This window comes from Tamandua tetradactyla, chromosome 4 (genome assembly GCF_023851605.1).
Source record: "Tamandua tetradactyla isolate mTamTet1 chromosome 4, mTamTet1.pri, whole genome shotgun sequence".
NCBI classification, from domain to species: Eukaryota; Metazoa; Chordata; class Mammalia; order Pilosa; family Myrmecophagidae; genus Tamandua; species Tamandua tetradactyla.
Window position 1 is genome coordinate 192,276,672 of NC_135330.1, and position 21,005 is coordinate 192,297,676.

Below are 21,005 nucleotides of genomic sequence, written 5' to 3' on the forward strand. Positions count from 1 at the left end.
ATCGAGGCTGGTTTCCAGCTTCTGACTAGTGCACATAGGTGAAGATGGTGTCATGAACTAAGTCAGGGACACTGCAGGAAGGGTGGGTAGGTTGGGGAAGGAAGGGGGCTGAGTGAGTTGAGTTTGAGTGGTCTGTGTACCATCTAGGTGGGGCTGTCCTGGAGACACACTGGAAACATCAGCCTGCAATTCAGGGAGCTGGGCTGGAGAGTTCCTGGATCAGATGATAACCGAAGTCAGGGGCAGGGATGAGGTTGCCCAAGGAGGGCGTGTAAAGAAGAAAGAGTAACAGGTGAAGAACATCGTCCGAGGGAAGAACAGACTCTCCTGCCTCCTTCCACAGCTCACACTTCCACCAGGTCCTGATCTCCCAATGTCAAGGTGTTCAGCGTTCCCTAGTCCCCAGCCTTCCTCGATCCTGGCACTCACCACACGCACTGGTCACTATCTTTGCACCGATCCCCCACCTCTACCCTAATGCCATTAATGTGTTCCAGGCTCCCACTCCTTCCTAACTCTATTACTCTAGTCTTTTCATTGGTCTTTCTCTTCTCATCAGGCTCTTCCCTCCAAACTACTTTCCACACCACTACTAAAGTGACCTTCCCCCAAAGTCAATCTGAGATGTCAGTCATCTATTTAAAATCTGTCAAAAGTTCCCTATGTCCATCTTAGGAACATTCAAACTCCTTAGTTTGACAAATTAGACCCTTTGGGATTAGGACACTATCTTCTTTACCCCACGTTGCCAAATGCACTCTTTACCATACTATACTCCCCAAATACATAAGGACTTTTTGTACCACTGTACTGTCTCACATGCCATTTTCTTTATACCTGGAATGCCTCCCCCCTCTAGCCTCTCCTTGATCTAATCAATACTCACTTCTCCTTTAAAACTTGGCTTAAGTGATATTTCCTCTGGGAAGCATTCCCTACTGAGTAATCTGATTTACGTTCCCGTTCTCTTCCTGCACTTCCACATGGTCCTCACTTCCATTCCCGTTATGGCTCTCAACACTGTATCACTGCAGTTAATTCTTATTATTTTTACTAATATTACTTTATCACAGTTGATTTTTAAACATTTCCTTTGCTATGATACAAAGGATACTTACAAACAAAATATTACATATGACCTTGTTTTCTCCCTCAATGTTATAAAACTTGCCAACAGCTTTAAATGCACAATCTATACAATTCATACGGTTATATAGGGATTTTAAGGGATGTTGGACCAGAATATTGATAATATACTATATAATAAGCCTTAATAGTTCGTGCTGCAGACCATATCCATCAAAAGGAAAATGCATGTCTGTACCTTTACCAGCTGGTGCCGGCAGTGAGGGAGGGTCTCCTTCCCCATTGCAATCCTTTATAAGGCTCATTGTGGTTAATTATTGATTTGTTTCCTTCACTAGTTGTATTCTTGACAACTGCATATGGTAGGTACTCAATCAGTGTGTGCTGAAAAATTATGTAATAGCTAACATTTATTGAGTACTTTCAACTAAATCCTTACTCATTTAACCCTCATAACACTATGAGCTAAGCAGATGGCCACAATTATTTCCGTGTTACCCTCAAGTGCAGTCAGTTTTAGGGAAAGCAGGAAGTGGTGGAGATGGGATTCAGAGGTGTTCTGACTCAAGAGCTTCACTCTTTGCCATGACACTAGGCTGCCTCTCATGGTTCCTTCCTCTGAACCCAAAAGACCTTTTATTCTTCTTCATCTTTTTTTTTAACGAACATATCTTCTATTACATGTCGATTAGCTTTGTAGCCCATGTAACAATTGGTATGAGACTTTTCACATAACAGATATTCAACAAATATCTGAGAAATCAGTGTCGGGTTTCAGCAGTAAGTTTCTAACCAATACCATTTGAGGAACTGTTGCCATAAACTATGCTAGGTCTATCTTACATGTATCCCAAATAAGTTTTACAATACCCCTACAAGATCATATTACTTTTACCATTTTATAAAGGAGGGATGTGGACTTGGGAAGGTTTTGTAATTTGCTCAAGGTCAGGAGGCTGGAAGGGCTGGCTCACCATCTACTTAAAGTGTGCCCGCGTGGCTCAGCGTACAAATGAGAAGACGATGCACATGATGGCCAGCGAGTGATCACCAGCCCAGATCTGGATGGGTGCTGGGAAATGCGCCAAGAAACCTGTGTGAGAGAAACTTTACACATTACCAAAAATACCTCTTATGAGATAATTCCCTTGGAGAAGCTGGTAGCAAATTGAATGCTAATGAACCATCACACACCGGGTGGAAAGAAAGGCTGCCCTTGAATCATCCTCCTCCTACATGACTGAAACATCTGCATTTCTCATAAAGCACAGAATCCAGGTTCTGGGACAGTTTCATCCAATTTTAACTGGGCTTTGATCCATCTAGGAATAAATTCACTTCTCACAAGGTTCTCATCCGCTGCATTTTTTTCTTGCTCTAAAGTCTCTCAACCATCCTTAAAACCTAACATCTTTCTAGAGATAAAAGCATATTTTTTATGCCAAAGAAAATGATACAGATGCAATTAGTTTCTAGTAGAAATTTTTAAAAAGGCACCTAACGTTCTTCAACATGAGGCTACCTGTGGTAGAATGAATTACATACCCCAGTTTCGTCATGCTCAATCGAATTCCCATTCCTGGGGGTGTTAACCTATTGTGGTAGAAGCTCCTGGAGGTGTTATTTTTAGTTAAGATGTGGCCCAAGTGAATGAAGGTGGCTCCTTACCCAATCACCGGAGTTCTTTAAAAGCAGCAGAAATTCAGACAGCCAGAGAAAGCCACAGGCAGGAGTCAGAAGCAGGAAGTCAACAGAACCTAGATACAATGCTCTACAATGAAATTTATAATGAATTTTCTATTTAACTCCGTGAAATAAAACCCTTAGTACTGAACTTGTCTTGGCTAGAATAGCCCACCTTCCTACTGCTTGTGGTCTACTGAATATCAGTTAGTCATTCTATAATGATTCCGAATCTGTGGTACCTCATCACCGCTCTGAGCATCAGTTTCCCCCAAGAAGCACATAAATAAAAAAGCCAGTATTGTGATGGTGAGAAGCACTTACCCAAATCTGAACTCCTGATCTAACCTGGTTCTCTTCCTGGGTTCTCAACAAAAGGCTTCTCCAATCACCTAGCTGTGCAAACTAGAGATACCTGGGGATCCTCCTTACCACCCTCTCTCTTTCATTCCCCATTTGCCAACCCACTGTCAAGTCCTGGCACCCTAAGGTCTCATCAAATCAACTCAGGCTCCCTCCAGACCCCTCTCCACAGCCCAGCATTATCCTCTAAAAGCACAAATCTCTTTCACCATCCTCACCTTAGCAAAAAATCATAAACCTTATCTGTTTGTAGCTTTAGGTTCATGAAGGTACATTATCACATTTTGAGATACACCCATCTTCCCCCAAGCCCCAGTCTGTCAGTACCTAACACAGGGCCTAGAAAGTAGTAGATGTTCGGTAAGTATCTCTTGAATAAGTACTCAAACCAATAAAATAGTTTAATATATAGTAAAACATACAGTATACCTAATGTACAGAAATCCAGATACTGCACAGCCAATATTTTGTGTTCCCAATGGTAAGTTTTTAACAACACCTGCTGAACAAAGATAAATCTAGTCAAAGGATGATAAATACATGATATTGGAAAAAAGATACCTAAGATGCTCACTTGTGGCTCTATTCTCTGAAGCTTTCCATTATCATATTTAATCAGCTAATCCACCACCGCACAATTGGCAAGTCTACCTTCCTCCTCATTCTTTCATCAGCTTTTTTTTCCCCCCTTAAGATAACCACAAAACTTCAACAGGTTATGAAAAACTAGCCGTCAGTAAAACTAGAACATTCACTTTTACAATCTTAAAGGCCATATGGAAAATGGCTTCTACTTAGGGAAAAGCCACCAGCAAAAAAAAAAGTTTAACAGATTTAAAACACAACCAATCGCTGCATTTATTATCCCAAAATATACACAATATGAAATCAGCCTTGGTTGGGGGCTTTAAGGTAGATGGGAAAAGACATTGTAATAACGTGGCTTAGAACAATAAAATGAAAGTTCGATCTTATCTTTCTGCAATCTTACTTACAAAATGACCCAACATACACATGCAAGGACTTACTGGGAGAATAATAAATAGCACAATCATGTAAGATGAGGTTATCCTTTAGTTACTTTTTGGTTTTATCAATAAATATCCTTCAGTTACTTTTTAATATTTCTTCTATCAAGTTGACCACAATTCACAAGTTTTTAAATCTAAAGAAACTGAATGTGCTTCAAAGGAAAGTGTTTTCTTTACGGAGGGTGGATATACCCAAAGCCATAATCTCACTTTGATGTCATCTGCCTACTGAAATGGAGACAACATATAATCAACTTTTACTACTTTGAAATCATGAGGCCGGTATGTTTTATTCAATCTGACTCTCTTCAGTTCAGGGACTAGGGATGGAATGTTTCCCATACAGTGACAACTTAACTTCTTCCTGGAATAAATTACACCATTCTGTGCCCAACTCTTATAAAGGACAAAGAACTTGCACAGGGCTTGGAAAAGAATATATGGGCCCAGACACCAGCTCTGCCATTTACAGGGAGACCTGGGCTGAGTCCCTGTCTTAGTAGCTTCATCCAGAAAATGCTTCAAGTTCATCTGGTGAGTCTAAGAACCCATCTAGCTAACTTGAGACTGGATCCAGCCCATCTAAGAATCCCACTGACAGAAAGCTTTCCAAGGGTGCCGGCCCCTCTTCACTGAAACACTGGAAAGCTCTCCCTAGCACTTAACATAAACTCCCGTACCCTTTCCCTCTTCTCAGCCCCAATTCAACCCTCAGAAGCAAAATCTCCTCTCTTCCAGAAGGCAACCTTTCAAATTCTATTCTCCTTGACCATTCCTTTAATGATTTGATTTTTCTGACAACCTGCCCACATGAGACCAACTCTAGATTGGCAGTGACCTTACAGAAATATGATACAGAACTCCAGATATGTTCTGACCCAGTAAGTCAGAAATCAATACTTTCCTAACCCATTCCTTCACATATTTTATAGTTTATCTAGGCTTATTTTATTCAAAAACTGCCTCCTTGTTCCCTCTTAAGTGATATATTCCCTAAGGGCCAAACTTATGCCTTCAACTTTCTTTATTACCTATGGCGCATATATGAATATTGGTTATTTGCGAAACTCTTGATAAAAGCAATGCAGAGGTTGGGCAATGAAGTTAGACCTGCTTGCAGCTAAGTGGCTTTGGGAAAGTTACTTAACCTTTGGAAAACCTTGTTTTCTTCTTTTGTAAAATGAGGGCATCACCACCTCATAGAGATTATTGTTAAAATATTAACATTTAAAAACAGACAACAAAGTGTAAAATCCCGAGGACAGGGCCAACCCCATAGCGGGCACTCAAAGGTGACAGGCTGTTATTTTAGCAGCTGTGGAATAAAACTGAGACAGGCAGCAAGTCCTTACAGAAAACATATGACTGAAGGGAGACGAGAGAAGCTTTCAAATAACATGCACAAATAACACGTAACAAGAGAACTTGAAAAAAGTGGGGGGAGGGCAGGGGAAAAGAGACTTGGCTTTTCAACTTTAGATGGAAAACTTGTGGATAAAGGGGATTTCATTTGCTAAGAATTCAGAATGAAGACTGTGATACATATGACTGAAAACAGGGTGCAATCTTGGGTCCCCACCAACAGTTTTGTTTCCCTGGTTGCTGTGTTTAATCAGAGAACATGCTCCCAGAAGAGGGCTTGCAAGAATGGCGGCGGGAGGGTGCTGAAAAAGGATGGTAATTAATATTTTGAAATTTTACCTTATGTGTGAGACTAAAGCAAAAAATGTTTATTTGGTACAAAATTTATATTTTGACTAATGCATTTCTTAATATAACTTATATAGACAGCTTAATTGAACACCATAAGTACATGGAACCTTGAGTTGGACATGAGATTTTGCTGGTTTGTCCAGAGTGATGCCCCAATAAATCCCAGAGTGATTTGAACAGCGAATAAAAAAGTATTTGCAAAGTACCCTTCAGGGAATGGTGAGAAAGGGGGAAAATTCAGCTTCCCCAAATTGAATTCTTGATATTCTCACAAGCCGTGCGGACAATCAAAACTATAGGCTGAGCCCCCAATCTTAGGGTTTGTTCATATGAAACTTAACCCCACAAAGGATAGGTCAAGCCTACTTAAAATTAGGCCTAAGAGTCACCCCCAAGAGAACCTCTTTTGTTGCTCAGATGTGGTCTCTCTCTCCAGCTAACACAACAAGCAAACTCACCACCCTCCCCCTGTCTACGTGGGACATGACTCCCAGGGGTGTGGACCTTCCTGGCAACGTGGGACAGAAATCCTAGAATGAGCTGAGACTCAGCATCAAGGGATTGAGAAAACCTTCTCGACCAAAAGGGGGAAGAGTGAAATGAGACAAAATAAGTGTCAATGGCTGAGAGATTCCAAACAGAGTCGAGAGGTTATCCTGGAGATTGATCTTACGCATTAAATAGATATTACCTTGTTAGTCAAGATGTAGTGGAGAGACTGGAGGGGATTGCCTGAAAATGTGGAGCTGTGTTCCAGTAGTCATGTTTCTTGAAGATGATTGTGTAATGATATAGCTTTCACAATGTGACTGTGTGATTGTGAGAACCTTTTGTCTGATTCTCCTTTTATCTACCTTACCAACAGATGAGTAAAATATATGGAATAAAGATGAATAATAGGGGGAACAAATGTTAAAATAAATTTAGAGGGAAATGCTGGTGATCAGTGAGGGGGAGAGGTGGGGGTATGGTATGTATGAATTTTTTTCTATTTTCTTTTTATTTCTTTTCCTGAATAGATGCGAATGTTCCGAGAAATTATCATGATGATGAATATGCAACTGTGTGATGATACTGTGAATTATTGATTATATATGTAGAACGGAATGATCAAAAATTATGAACGTTTGTGTTTGTTTGGTGTTTTTTTTGGTATTTTTAAAAAAAATTTAAAAATTAAAAAAAAAGAGTGGTGGTGGGATGGAAAGGCATTTCACACAAAGACCAGTCCTGAGACTAGAAGACTTGCTGGAGGAAAAGGAACTTTAATGATTCAAGTTCCTCAAAATGGAGGAGGCTTCAAGGACTCGAATATATGCTGAATAACCACAAGAAAGATCTGACAGACGCAGGTGCTACACAAGAAGCGGGAAGGAGTGGAAAAAATCACCGACCTTTAAGGTATTTCCCCCTCTACGAATCTATGATGCTAAATTTAAAATTTTAATTTGTGAATTTTCAAAAGACAATCCTACTAAATAAAGACAAATGCAAGCCACATGCTGACTAAATGCAGGTGCATAGGAAATGCTATTTTATACATGGAATGTGGCTCTAGGAAAAATCTTTCTGGATAACAATAGTAGTAAGTTTTAATTCACAAGTACATTTTAGGCAAAAAGAAAAAACCACACTTAGAAACCCACAAGCACAAATAAACCAACTTTAATAGATATTATTTTGTATTTATATAACGCCTTCTTCAAGAACTTTAAATGCTTTACAGACATTATAATTAATCCCCACAACAACCCTGTGAGGTAGGTTTACTCCCATTTTACAAGAGAGGGAGACTGTGAAGCACAGAGAGGTTAAGTGACTTGCCAAAGGTCACACAGTTAAAATCCACTGAAGAGCCAGAACCTGAGTGCCTTAGCCTCCCAGGTCCCAGGTAAATACCTCCTAAGAGAACCTTTAATGAAGTGTCTTTAAAGAAAGTATCAAGAATAGTATGTTATGAAAATGAAGTCTTCCTACTGACACCAAGGAAAGAAAAAAGCTTACTGATGGCTAGAGGCAACAAGATCCAGATCTTACACACCTTCTCCTTTCCCTTTCCTAAAGCCCCACGGCTCCTGTCTTAAGTAATCGTCTAAAGGCAAAGTTTCCAAGACAGAAGCCACACGACTTAGAAGTGGAACTTAATACAGGATATTTACTTTGTTAAGATAATTTATAGAAATTTTTATTCCAATATACAAAATATGGGACAGCCATCCCAACAAACATGTACACAGTTATATAGCAATCTGCCACCATTTACAGCTTCAACCTGCCCCTTTTTAATCACAGTCAACCAACAGACAACCTCACACGATGCTTTCTATATGGGTCACTTTTCTTACTTACTATATCTGCATTTCCCCTGCCCCCTCAGCTCTAACTCTATGTTTTTTGTAAAATATATTGTGTTTCTGATCAACTTCAAGACTTTTTACTTAGATTTAGCTGCACAGAGAGTAAAAAGTAAATTTAGAACCATCACCCCAGAGTTCTCCCCTGACAAATCATCCTATTAAACATGGTATGAATGTTAACAAAGGGTGTGACTACCATGGAACGTAATCAAAATGCTGGAACTTGCTTTACTATGAAAGTGAAGTTTGACTTGTGCTGCAGGTTTTCCTAAAAAAATGTAAAAGCAAACACAACATAGCAATTCGATGCTATACCCTTATACAAATGACTTACTTTATCTTTCTGTTTTATACGTGCTGTGGCCTAAACTGATATAAAAACTGGTTCTTCTTCACTTTATTCTTTTTCTCTGTGCTGAAAGCTGCAAAAATACAGCTTTAAATTTCAAGAAAATTTGGTTTAAGCCCTTGAAATAAAAAAAAATCGATCCGCTTCCATTGCTCTGACTTTCCTTCGATTCCTGGTTGTGATTCTCTTTGCAATGCTGGTAGAGTAGGCAGCCTATGTATAATCTGTACAAAACACTTCCAGCCAGGGTAAGGTTTACAAACTGTATCTTAAAAAGAAACTTGTTAATTTTCTCCCAGCACATATTTAAACAGCCCAATTAGCCAAATGACCCTGTTAAAGATCTGTTCACTGAACAAACAGGTGAAGTCATTTCCTGAGCTAAAAGATAGATAATAAATGTTAATAATAGCAGCAGACAAAAACATTCTTTTGTTTTTCATATTCAACAATTTTAGTAAAATAACTTTAAAAAATTACATCAATTAAAAAAGGAGAGAGATACTGTCTGAAAAGGGGTTGATAAAGAACATCCAAGGCCTGATTGCTATTATTTTGGTTAAACATTCAATAACTTTCAAAAAGTTACATTCGGCCACTGCCAGACAACTTACTGATGCATAGAAAAATGTCAAATGCAACAGTTTTACAAATATTTTACACTACATATGTTCCTTTGAAAGCCTCCAACAGAATGAAGTCTTAACAAATACAGATTTTAATTTTGGAATATTCTTCCAGTAAGATCTGTAAATGTGGAGGGAAAATATAAAATAAAACAGGACTCATTGCTTGCATTCCTGGTCTATTTCATTAAATTTAATCTTCAAAGGGTTTTTAGTTGGCTACCCGGGCTGCTGGGTTCATGATGAATAGATGACTTCTTTCCAGGGTAAAGGATGATGACATTTGAAAATAACTATTATGACATGAATTTTCCAAGCATGACCTCAACTTGAAACGTTAGAATATTTAAGAACTCTAAAGACTGGTATACCACCACTGCAGAATTTCTTTTATCATTTCAACAACCACAGGGAATTTTTTATATTTTTATTTTGTTAAAATTAAAGCTGAATAAAATAATTGACTCAGAAACTATAACAAAAGGACAAATACTTAGCCAAAGATATCAGTTTCTCCTGGAAATTTTTCTCAAGGTATCTGATTTCCTATAGAATTTTAAATTCATCTTAAAAATAGAAACAAACAAAAGGACTAATTAAATTGACAAAAACTAATAAAAATATGCTCAAATTTACTGAGAGAATCATGGGCACTTCATACAATACTTAGATTCTACCAGTTTTAAGTAAAATAAATAAGAAAAAAATTATAATTACAAAGCCAGTCTTTCCCCTTGGGGAAACAAAAAGCCAATTTTGACCAATTGTTCCCTACATATACATATACTGTATATTATTATAAGCTTCTTCAGAGAAGCAAAACATATTTGTCTTCCTGATACTGAATTCTAGTATCTGTTAGTTTATTACATCAGGAAGGCAACTGCGAGTGTTGGGCCCAAAAGTATATCTGGTTTATGCTTGGAAAAAACCCACTGAATATGCTTTCTGTACATACTAAACAAAATCAAATATATGCAGTGTATTCAATATTATCTTCTTAAATAATCAGTACAATCCAGTACAGATTCCTATTCTTTTTCTTGCACCCAAGAAGTTCAAATAATTATTGGTGCAATTTATAAAGAGAAAATGCATGTCAATTACCAGAAGGCTGTTTTACAAGAGAAGCTGGGTAACTCTGATTTTACTTACGTGTTGAATGGAACTGCACAGACAGCATGATACCTGAGCAAATAAATCAACTACCATGATAGAAGGGCTTCTGAATCCAGTCTTTGCTTTATTGTGTGCAAAGTGTGCTACTGCCCCCTGAGCTTCCTGCATCTCTCTTTTCTTGAAAAATCAGTGCTTGATTCTTTCCAAAATAACCAGAGAAGAAATGAGGCAGAAAGTATCTCTTCATCACAGTTCCCCATTCAATCCCGAGACTGATAGAAAAGGATGTAACCAGACTCAGAGTTCTTTGAGATATCTGACGTCAACCCGTAGAATTCTTCAATAGCTTGTGCATCTATTTTCTGTGAGATAAAATGTAAACATTATTAGTATATAAATGAGCTTTCTGGACTACTTAAATCCAGTAAAATCTTCAAAATTTCTTTGAGTCTAGCCCTTCATTTTCTCATTTATAAAATAACTCCGTACAAGCAGACAGCATAAAAAGACTGGCAATGCCAAGTAGTGGTGAGGATGCGGGATACAGCTGGAACTCTCAGACACAGCTGGTGGAAATGTAAAATGGTAGACACACTTCAAGAAAATGTTTAGTAATATTTTCGAAAGCTAAACACAACTGCTCTTTGATCCAACAACTCTACTCTTAGGTGTACGTTGAACCATAGAACCCACTGTTAACCATTTTAAATCCACAAACGTGGTAATTTCATATGGTCCAACTTAGTATGTACCCCAGAGAAATGAGTGCATATCTCCAGTAAAACACACACAAAGGATGATCAAGGCAGTTTTATTTATAATTATCAATAATTGCCAAAAAGGCTCATTTTTCTAATCTGATATATTCACACACATGGAAAGTAGAGAACAATAAAAAACTACAACTACAGACAATAATAATTAATCTCACATATAATGATGAATGAAAAAAAGCCAGACATACAAAAAAGTCACACTACATGAGTCTACTTATAACAAGAACAGGCATGATAATCACCAAAGTGGGTTCTGGGAGATGGAGGGGTGAGGATAGCTGTTGGTACTGACCAAGAGAGCCCGCTACCTGCTGGCGACTTGATCTGGATAAGGATTACATGGGGGTTGGTGGGCTGGCTGGGGGGAGGTATACGTTAAAACTCATTAAGTTGTTTGCTTAAGATCTGTGTACTTTAATGTATGTATAACATAGCTCAATTTTTTTTAATGAAATTCAAATATGATAGCTCTGTTGTAGAAGGCTCATCTCAGTTTTATTCTAAATGTAAAGGTTAGGTAACTTCTCAAGCATTGGGATTAGTGTCAGAGGGTAAGAAGTAGGAATTAAACTATAATCTAAAGACATTTCTCTAATATTCACTAACTGTCATATATGAATGAGAAGCTGTGAGAAAAGCATAAAGATAAAAACATATACAACTTCGAAGAATAATAAGATATTATAAAACTAACTACTTACTTCTACAATGTCGTCATCAAACAACAACCAAAAATCATGACTCTTAACTATTGCAATATAATGGCCTCGATTGGGACCACTAGAACAAAGAGAAAGAAGAGTTAGTTTTATGAAACAGATAAAAATAACTCATACCCATTCTTCCCAAAATAAGATCAAGTTACACTGATTTAAATTGACATCCAATTTTAAAATCAAATAATCGATACTATTAAGAGGTATAACCAATATCCTATTTACAGAAAGCTATTTTATTAAATTTATTGTTTCTATAATAACTTTCCAATTTACTTCTATGAAAGATGTAAATAAATTTTTCTAGCTGTGTGTGTATGTGTGTCACAGCCTGAATATGCAAAGATAAATTACAGAACAATGAATGTAGAATTATTTCTAAGTCTTTCTCCCCTGGCAATAGGTTTACATTTGAGGAAAGTTCCAATCTTGAAAAGACAAAGATATGAGAGCTACAGTTTTGAAATGAAGTTTAAACTTCATAAATTTCTTGAAAAGCAAATGTCATTTACCCAATGGTGAATATTAGTACCTAATTATTAGCACCAATTATAATTACCTCTGCATCTTAATTTAAACAAAACTGTAATACAGAAATCTAGATACGCATAAAAATAAATTATGGAGGGGTTACTTTTTATTTTTGCATAGGCAGACACTGGAAATTGAACCCGGGTCTCTGGCATGGCAGACTTTTGTTGTTGCTGTTACCTCTCTTAAAAGAATTTCTTTGCTTTATAAAAGCACATGGCAAAGATTTTAATCTACCCCAGTTAAATATGATTAAATCTGATAAAAACAAATATAATTTTTACAAAACTGTAGTTCTACAATTGATGCTAGCCTTGCAGCCACCTCAGTCAGATCTGAGTAAGCCAGCTTCTGTAATGCCTCGGGCTCCTCGGATCCTCTGGTCCTATGGTTGAGACGAATGGCTTGGGTGACAGAAAGGCACAACAAGAGTACTTTCTAAACTTTTCTCTACAGAGCCAAACACCTCAAAACTAAAACAGTATTTTAAAAATAAAAGCTTTTGCTTTCATAACATTGCTTATTTCATCTCTTTAGGATTTATCTAAAGAATCCAATGTTTCATAGGGAAGAGGTAAGAAATAGGAAAGAAAATTTAAAGAGAATGAAAATAAAAATTCACAGAAAGGGTGAAGAACAGAAGCTGAGAGGGAAGGTGGGTGGGTCAAGGACTGGCAGGCGTAAGAGCATATAAGCGAGGCAGTTTTTCCCTTTGAAGCACAGAGCTAGTTTGAAAATAGTAGACAAAGTTAATGCCATACAAGATGAAGCTAAACTGTATTCCGAGAAGCGGCTTATTAGGGATTTACATTCTGAACACGAAACACTGTCAGTTCAATATCTACAAATGCCTAATACATACAAATAAATGCTGCTGGAGTAATGGTGGCGATGCCAGCAATTTCTTGCCCTGAGGACAGTTGTAGTATAATACATAACTACACCAAAAACGTAACCCAAGGTAGAATGTGCTATTAGAGCAGAGCCAACAGGCTGACAATGGAGGGACCATTTCTAATGAGAGGGAGGTAAGAGGAAGAACCCAGGGAGGTTGGTTACATGATCAAGTCAGTGTCTCAAATGGACTTTAGGGATAATATTTAATAATTCTGCAAACATTTATTGGAAAACTACTATACACTAGGGAATTGAGATACAAAATGAACAGGTGGGACTGGCACAGACATGCTGCAATGGGATACCTCAACAGTTGAAGGATGCAAGCAAACGTGAAGCCTCCATAATTCCCTATCATACATACCTATGAAGAGAATTTGATGATAAAATAAGAAAATGAAAAAACGATTAAGAAATACAATTAGTCTGTCCACGGATCCATTATTTCTTGTCTCAACAGGCTCTTATTCTCACAAGACAGACATCTACACAGAAAAATAAAGTAATACAAAGTAGCACGTTCTGGCTAGCAAGATGTGTCTGGTATTGACTGGGGACGGACTGGAAGAACTGCTGTGACTTATCCAACCAGCACTGAACTCCCCGAAGTCAGATAGCCTGGCTGTGAGCACAGTCAGGAAGTGGTTCTCTGCGATTCTGTGCAGCGATGACTGTCATTGTTGACAATGATGAGGCTGAAGAAATGGAGAGCTGGCCAGAGAATGTGAGGGCAGTTGTGACAACATCCTTTAAATAACTGACCATGGAGTTAAAACTGGGGGAAGAAGTGGGCAAGAGCAAGGAAAGGTTTAAAAACAGATTAAGACAGGATGGGCCACGGTAGCTCAGCAGGCAGAGTTCTCGCCTGCCATGCCGGAGACCTGGGTTCGATTCCTGGTGCCTGTCCCATGTGAAAAAAACAAAACAAAACAGATTAAGACAAGAGTCTAGAGGCTGCAAAGAGCGCGTTTAATTTGAAAAGGAGAGAGAACAAGAAGGGGGCCTGGTCATGATCAGAATTAGGAAAATCAGAGCTCAAAAACTTGTGGGAGAACAAAAGAGCTAGTATCATTTAAGTAGAGTAAAACTCAATGAATTTGAAGAGGCTAAAAATGCTGAGTGAAATAAGCCAGACACAAATGGATATTGCATGATTTCTCTAACATGACCCTGATAAAAAAAAAAAAAAAAAACAAAACAGCAGCAGCAGCTAAATGATGGACATTTTCCTTTCCATCCTAACAGTGCACATTTCACAGAAGAGAGAACAATGTTCATGAAGTTCTGGATGAGGACATGCGGCCAACACAGGCAGCACAGGGCTGAAACCTCGGGTCCAAGCCACAACCCCAAGGTTCTTCCAGTTGGCTGATGCCACTTTAGTCCTAAGAGGACATCACCCTCACCTGGAGACAGAATGCTCCAGGAGAAAAGAAAGATTACTACAATGAGGAGCCAAGGCTGACATGGGTATTGGGGTAAAAGACTAGTACAGAAATATTACTGCCTTCTCAGTTCATACCACACATTCTAAGAAAGCCAGGAGGGACGGCTATAGACGAGAAAGCTGTGCTTGTTTTTAGGTGGATAAAGCATGTTAGCAAAGTCTCCCCAAACCAAGGGGAAAAGGATGAGTGCCCTGTTTTAAAATTCTAAAGGAAATGCTAAGTAGTCAAAGAAGACTGTTTCAAATATATATCTTGATTAGGTTTTGCTTATGTGATATTCTTGTACCTTGAGAATATTTTTAGGTTATTCTTTATAAATTTATATATATATATATATATCTTCATAAGGAGAAGACATATATATCACGTTATAAAGGAGAATGACAGTGAGATATTGACACTAAATTGGCTAACAGGAAATACTAAATAAACACACTGACTGGTAAAACCAGAAAACAGCTCTTTGAAAATTATTTCCAAATTCAATTGAAATGGTTTTCAAGACCATTAACATGATGAACATATCCAATTAATTTCAGGAAATATTTATTTTGCAAAATCTATCTAGGTAGTATAATTTTTACCAATGACAACAAAAGGATAGGAAAAGGGGAGGGGAGGGGAAGGGAGAGGAAATAATAAGTTTTAAAGTTCTTGGAGTTTGGACACAGTATTGTTAGAATAACATTTAAACAATAACAATAAAAATTAAGGCAATAATATAATATTTTAATACATAATATAAAATTTTAAAGATAAAATATATTATCTGAAAAATCCACTCTAAAATAAACTCATCTTGACACAAAAGCACTGAAGCATGAAGGTCTTATCAGAGCTCCACACTCCGATCCCTGGGCACGGGCCCTTCTCCGAAACCCTCACTGTGCGGGCTCCGGGGCTGCAGTTACCTTCCACAGTGAACCACGACAGCAACAAGGTCATACATTCGGTCAGGGTTGGTGGCATCTCCTGAAGTGTTGAACAGACGAAGTTCTAGAGGAAAAACTACCCGGTAAGAAAGTTTCGTATATCGATGAAGTTGATCCATATATTTAAATCTTTTCAGGTGTAGAGCTAGAATCATGGGCAGAATTTTAACTTTCATCCTATTAAAAATAAACATGAAAACAAAATTTCATAAAAGACATCTACTACGTCCTTAAAAGAATCAATGCACTTTGATAGCCAATTAACAGATAGTTAACAGTCGGTTTCATCAGTGCATATTTTGATCAATTATTTTTATACTGGCAAAGCTAGAGTATCAAGTAATATTCTGAACCTCTTCAACCCCCCATCCCCACCCCACAGCCATCACCGTCAAACGCTATCATTTGACCCAGCACGCCGTATGGTTCTGAAGCAGATGGACTGGGAATGGCATCAGCACCCCCATGAGGAAATAACTGTTTTTGAAACACACATCTCTTTTGATCAGACTAAACACAAGTGATGCCCCGGAATGGTGGAGGAAAAGCTGCTTCCTTGAAGCCACTAATTGCTTTGGCTGTGCATGGAGATCAAAATCAATTTGTTTGATCAATTTATTTAATACAGTAACAAATCAAGCTTAAAAGACTTTGAAAAAGCAGGGAAGACCGTTCCTCTCAAGGTGTCTGCTGGAGAGCAGCAGGAGCTCCACTTCAAGAGCGACCACTACATGGATCCTAGGATGGGAATTAAATGATCTGAAAATTTAGGAGTTTAAGTGTTTTAAATTGTGAAACAGGCTATTTCTTTATATTCTAAGTTACCTTCCTCATGCCTTTACATACTATTTCTCCCTGAGACGGCCTTTGCACTCCTACTTCACCTATTCTCCTTTCAAAGCTTGGCTCCAACTCCATAAACAAAGAACTGCTCTCTCCAGTCCTCTAAGGGCACTTCCCAGCTTCCCCTCATCCATGTATACTTACTACCCTCTAAGAACTGCAGGCGATTCCTTCTAGGCTCTAACCATTAGTAGGTAGAAACTATTTCCTCAATTTTATTTCTCTACTTTCTAAGCAACATACTTGACCCATGAGAGCTACTAGACGAATGTTGCAAAATTTAATTCTATATAGGTTCAGTAAAGCTAAACACTTTTTGGCCAAAAATTAAAAAAGAAATTTACTAAGCCAATACCTGCAATAAAAGTGGAAAAAAAAAAACACAAAATTATAGCATCATACCAAATTTACATTCTAGTCCTGAATATGGTGGGTAGCTTATTAATATTCTTAAAATATTAGCTATTCAACTACCCTTTCCTTTTTAAAACAAAAAAAAATTATTTAAAAAATAAACGTAAATAACTAATTCCTGAGACATAACCTAGCAACAGGAATTAAGAGGCTTTATATATAGCCTTTGACTTAATAATCCCATTTACAGGAATATGAACTACATTATAATCTTAAGTACAAGACTTCTGGGGGGGGGGAATCATGTTCCAGAATTATTTTATATTGTGAAAACTGGAAAAATTCTAATTATTCAATTATAGGAAATGCTGAAATAAATAAATTATTATAATACAAACAGAAGAAATATTATACAACTTCAAAAATTTCTAAATGACATGGGAAAACATTTATAATCAGTAAAAAGTTCAAGATATAAAACTATGCATACAGTATTTCAACTATTAAACATCAATTTTTTTTATTAAACTCACGTAGAGTTGCTAAAACACAAGCTTTACAATCCAACAAAAACTATCCAGTGGAGTGTAGGCCCAAAAGAAAAATGTTCTCAATATAAAACAAGTTAAGATTAGGAGGAAGAGAAACAATGGCAATGGACTGCCGTGCAGTAAAAATGTGCTTTTAAAAACTAGGCAAGAACAAATGGAGAAAAAAGCTCAAATGGAGAAAAGAAAAATCTAAATAGCTTACAAAATATGTTTACTCAGACAGTACATAAGGAATTTGAATCCTATTCGGCAAATATTTTCCTATAAGAGGAGGAAGTGTTAGATACCACAAAGAAATCAAACACTCATGGGGATAAACATGATAATGTCAACCAAACATATTTATGGAGTCACATTTTAAAGATGATGAGAGACCAGCATGCAAAATTCAGGTGGTTCCAGAAAAAAAAAAAGAAGAAAACTGTTGAGATACTATGCCAGGTTAAAGCTATTGTGTACCCCAAAATAGCCATGTCCTTTAATCCTCACTTAATATGCTGGGTAGGATCACTTTTTTTGTTTCCATGCAGATATGACCCATCCAATTGTGGGTAGTAACCTTTTTATTTTTTATTTTTTGGGGTCTGGTAAATGGTCTTGATGAGAAGGTTTCCACGGAGATGCACCTCTACCCATTCAAGCTGCGGTTGCTTACTGGAGCCCTTTAAGAGGAAACATTTTGGAGAAAGCTTTCGAGCCACCAGAATCAACCGAGCCAACAAAGGACAGGGAAGCAGTTGAAGGTTACTGGAGAGAAAGCTAGTGGATGTCACCATGTGCCTTTCCAGCTGAGGGAAAAACTGCAAAAGTCACTGGCCTTCTTGAACCAAAGTATCTTTCCCTGGATGCCTAAATCTGGACATTTTCACAGCCTTAGAACTGTAAATGCAACTTAATAAATAAATTTCCCTTTTTAAAAGATGTTCTGTTTCTGGTATACTGCATTCCAGCAACTTTCAAAGTAAAACAGACACACATGTAAGGAATGAGAAATTCAGGATATAGATATTTCAGCCCAAGAAAGAAAAAAGAAGATGGTTTTCTGCTCAAAACACCAATCCCACCAACATACCAGAGAATTTCTAGGATTTTAGTTTTCCTTCCATCCAAACCTACTTAGAAAAAGGTCACATTAGGGAGATCTTAATCTTTGTCATCATTTAAAAAGAAAGTTATCTTAAAATAAAATGTTTTGTTTTCTATAAAAAACAAGGAGCAGCATTCATCATATGCTGATGAAAAAACAGGACAGAACATTTTTTCAATCTTCTGTAAACTAACAAATTACCTATTTAAATTTCCTTGTTTTAAAATGGCATTTACCTATCACACAAACAACTATTTAAAATTTGGATGAATTTATATCATACATTTTCTTGCATTTCATATCTTAAAAACAATAAAGTGTTTCATTTTGCAGTCTAACGTAAGAGGTGTTCTACCTTTCTTGATAGAATCTAATTAAATAATTTGCAACTACGGAGAAAAAAAGAAAGTAAAAGGATGGAAAAAGATGTACCCTGCTACACTAATCTTAAATAAAGTAGATTTCAGGACAAGGAATATTACCAAACAGAAAGAAGAACATCTCATTATAATGAGAGTCAATTAATCAAGAAGATAACAATCTTAAAAGGGTATGCTCCTAATAGTAACACTTCAAAATACATGGATCAAAATTTGACAGAATTAAAGAAAGCAGATAAATGCATAATCAGAGTTGGTTAACCAACTTTTCTCAATAACATAAAAATCAGTAAGGACAGGGAAGATACAAACACACACTAATCATCTAATTGACACTTAAGGGACACTCCAACCCAGATCTGCAGAATACACATTCAAGTACAAATGGAATATTCACCGACGTACTAGGCAATAAAAGTTTGAATAAATTTCAAAAGATGGAATTCATACAGAGTGTGTTCTCAGACCAAAATAAACAACAGAAAATATCTAGAAAATATCTCCTAATATAGAAACTAAGCAACATAATTCTAGAGGACTCAACGGGCAAGAGAAAATCACAGGGAAAATTAGAATATAGTTTGAACTGGATGATAAAGAAAATACAATATGCCAAACTTTACTAAACCACAGCTTAAAATAGCACATAGAGGGAAATTCACAACTTTAAATATAGAGAGATTAGAAAAGAAAAAAGTTTCATATCATAATCTAAGTATTTACCTTAAGTTAGAAACCAATAAATCCTAAAGCAACCAGAATGAAAAAAGCACAGAAGAGCAGAAATCAATGAAACAGAAACAACAAAGGTTCCAATGTATGTAAAGTTATAAAATTCCAGCAAATCTAAGAAAAGAGAAAAAATACAAATCACCAATATCAAAAACCAAACAGAGGAAACACATGGAAAGAGTAGTGAAGTATCCCAGTGCACTACTCAGCATCAAAAGGAAAAAACCACTGACTCACACAGCACCCTGGATGGCTTGCAAGGACGTCATATGGATTTTTTAAATAAAGCCAACCACAAAAAGGTCACATTTTGTATGACTCTGTTTATCTAACATTCTCAAAATGACAAAATTACAGAGATGGGGAACAGAGCCGTGGTTCAAGGGATTAGGAAGAGGGGCAGCAGCAGAGAAGGTATTTTTTGCGTGTGACCACATATGCAGGGAAAGCACACGGGAGACTTTTTGGTCATGGAAGTTTTGTAGCTTGACTATTGTGGTGGTTACACAAATCTACACATGTGAAACAACTGCAGAGAACTATACACACACAATGAGTGCATGTGAAATGGCAAATCTGATTAAGGTCTGTGGATTATACCAATGTCAATTTCCTGGCTTTGACAGTATACAATAGTTGAGTAAGATGTTATGAGTGAAGGTGACACATCAGACCTCTCTTCATTACTTCTGAACTATCTTAGAACTTCCTGTGAATCTGTAATCATTTCCAAATGAGAAGTTAAAAAAAATAAAAAACAATAGAAAGGATAATGGGAATATTACGAACAGCATTATGATATTAGATAACTTAGATTAAATGGACAAGTGCCTATAATAAAATACACACACAACTGACCTGAACTGAAGCAAGAAACAACAGAAAACCTATAGCGCTGTATCTATTTGTAGTTAAAAACCTTCCCTCCAAAGAAATTCCCCGGCCTAGATGGCATCTCTAGTGAATTCTATCAAACATTAAAGAAAAAATAACCCCAACCTTCTACAAAAACTTTCAAAACAAGAAGAGGAGGGAATGATTCCCAATTCATTTCTGAGGACAGCATAAACCCAATACCAAAACTTGGCAAAGGTCTTTAAGGAATTAAAGACCAATATCTCTTAAAAGTATACATGTAAAAATCATCAACAAAACAGAAGCAAATTGAAGGTAACAATATGGAAAACCCACTTGGTCATGATGCAAATAGTTTCACTAAATGAATCTTTAGTACTTTTTTCTCAATTAAAAAAAGGGGGGGCAGTACAACAATGTCTCAGTGGCAAGAATTTTTGACTGCTGAGCTGGAGACCTGGGTTTGATTCCCAGAGACTTCCCATGGAAAAAAACAAAAAGTAAGATTCTTCTGTATTATTCCTAAATTAACAAATCTATAAGGGGGACTTGAAAAAATTAGTGTAGCATTATTTC

At 37.0% G+C, this 21,005-nt stretch overlaps 1 protein-coding gene across 8 annotated transcripts in view; it reads right to left on the reverse strand.

The window, feature by feature from the left end:
* Positions 1-7,504: 7,504 nt before the first annotated feature.
* Positions 7,505-21,005, reverse strand: part of USP12 (ubiquitin specific peptidase 12) — a 128,001-nt gene continuing 114,500 nt past the window's right edge. For 5 of the 8 annotated variants that reach the window (XM_077158901.1, XM_077158902.1, XM_077158907.1 and 2 more), the window contains 3 exons: positions 15,607-15,804; positions 11,805-11,883; positions 7,506-10,689 (listed from right to left, as the gene is read on the reverse strand). In XM_077158901.1, the coding sequence (XP_077015016.1) occupies positions 10,588-10,689; positions 11,805-11,883; positions 15,607-15,804 (379 nt within the window). In that variant the 3' untranslated portion in view covers positions 7,506-10,587. Of the gene's footprint in view, positions 10,690-11,804; positions 11,884-15,606; positions 15,805-21,005 lie in introns of all 8 variants that reach the window. The other 3 variants (XM_077158906.1, XM_077158904.1, XM_077158905.1) reach the window with 1 other exon arrangement.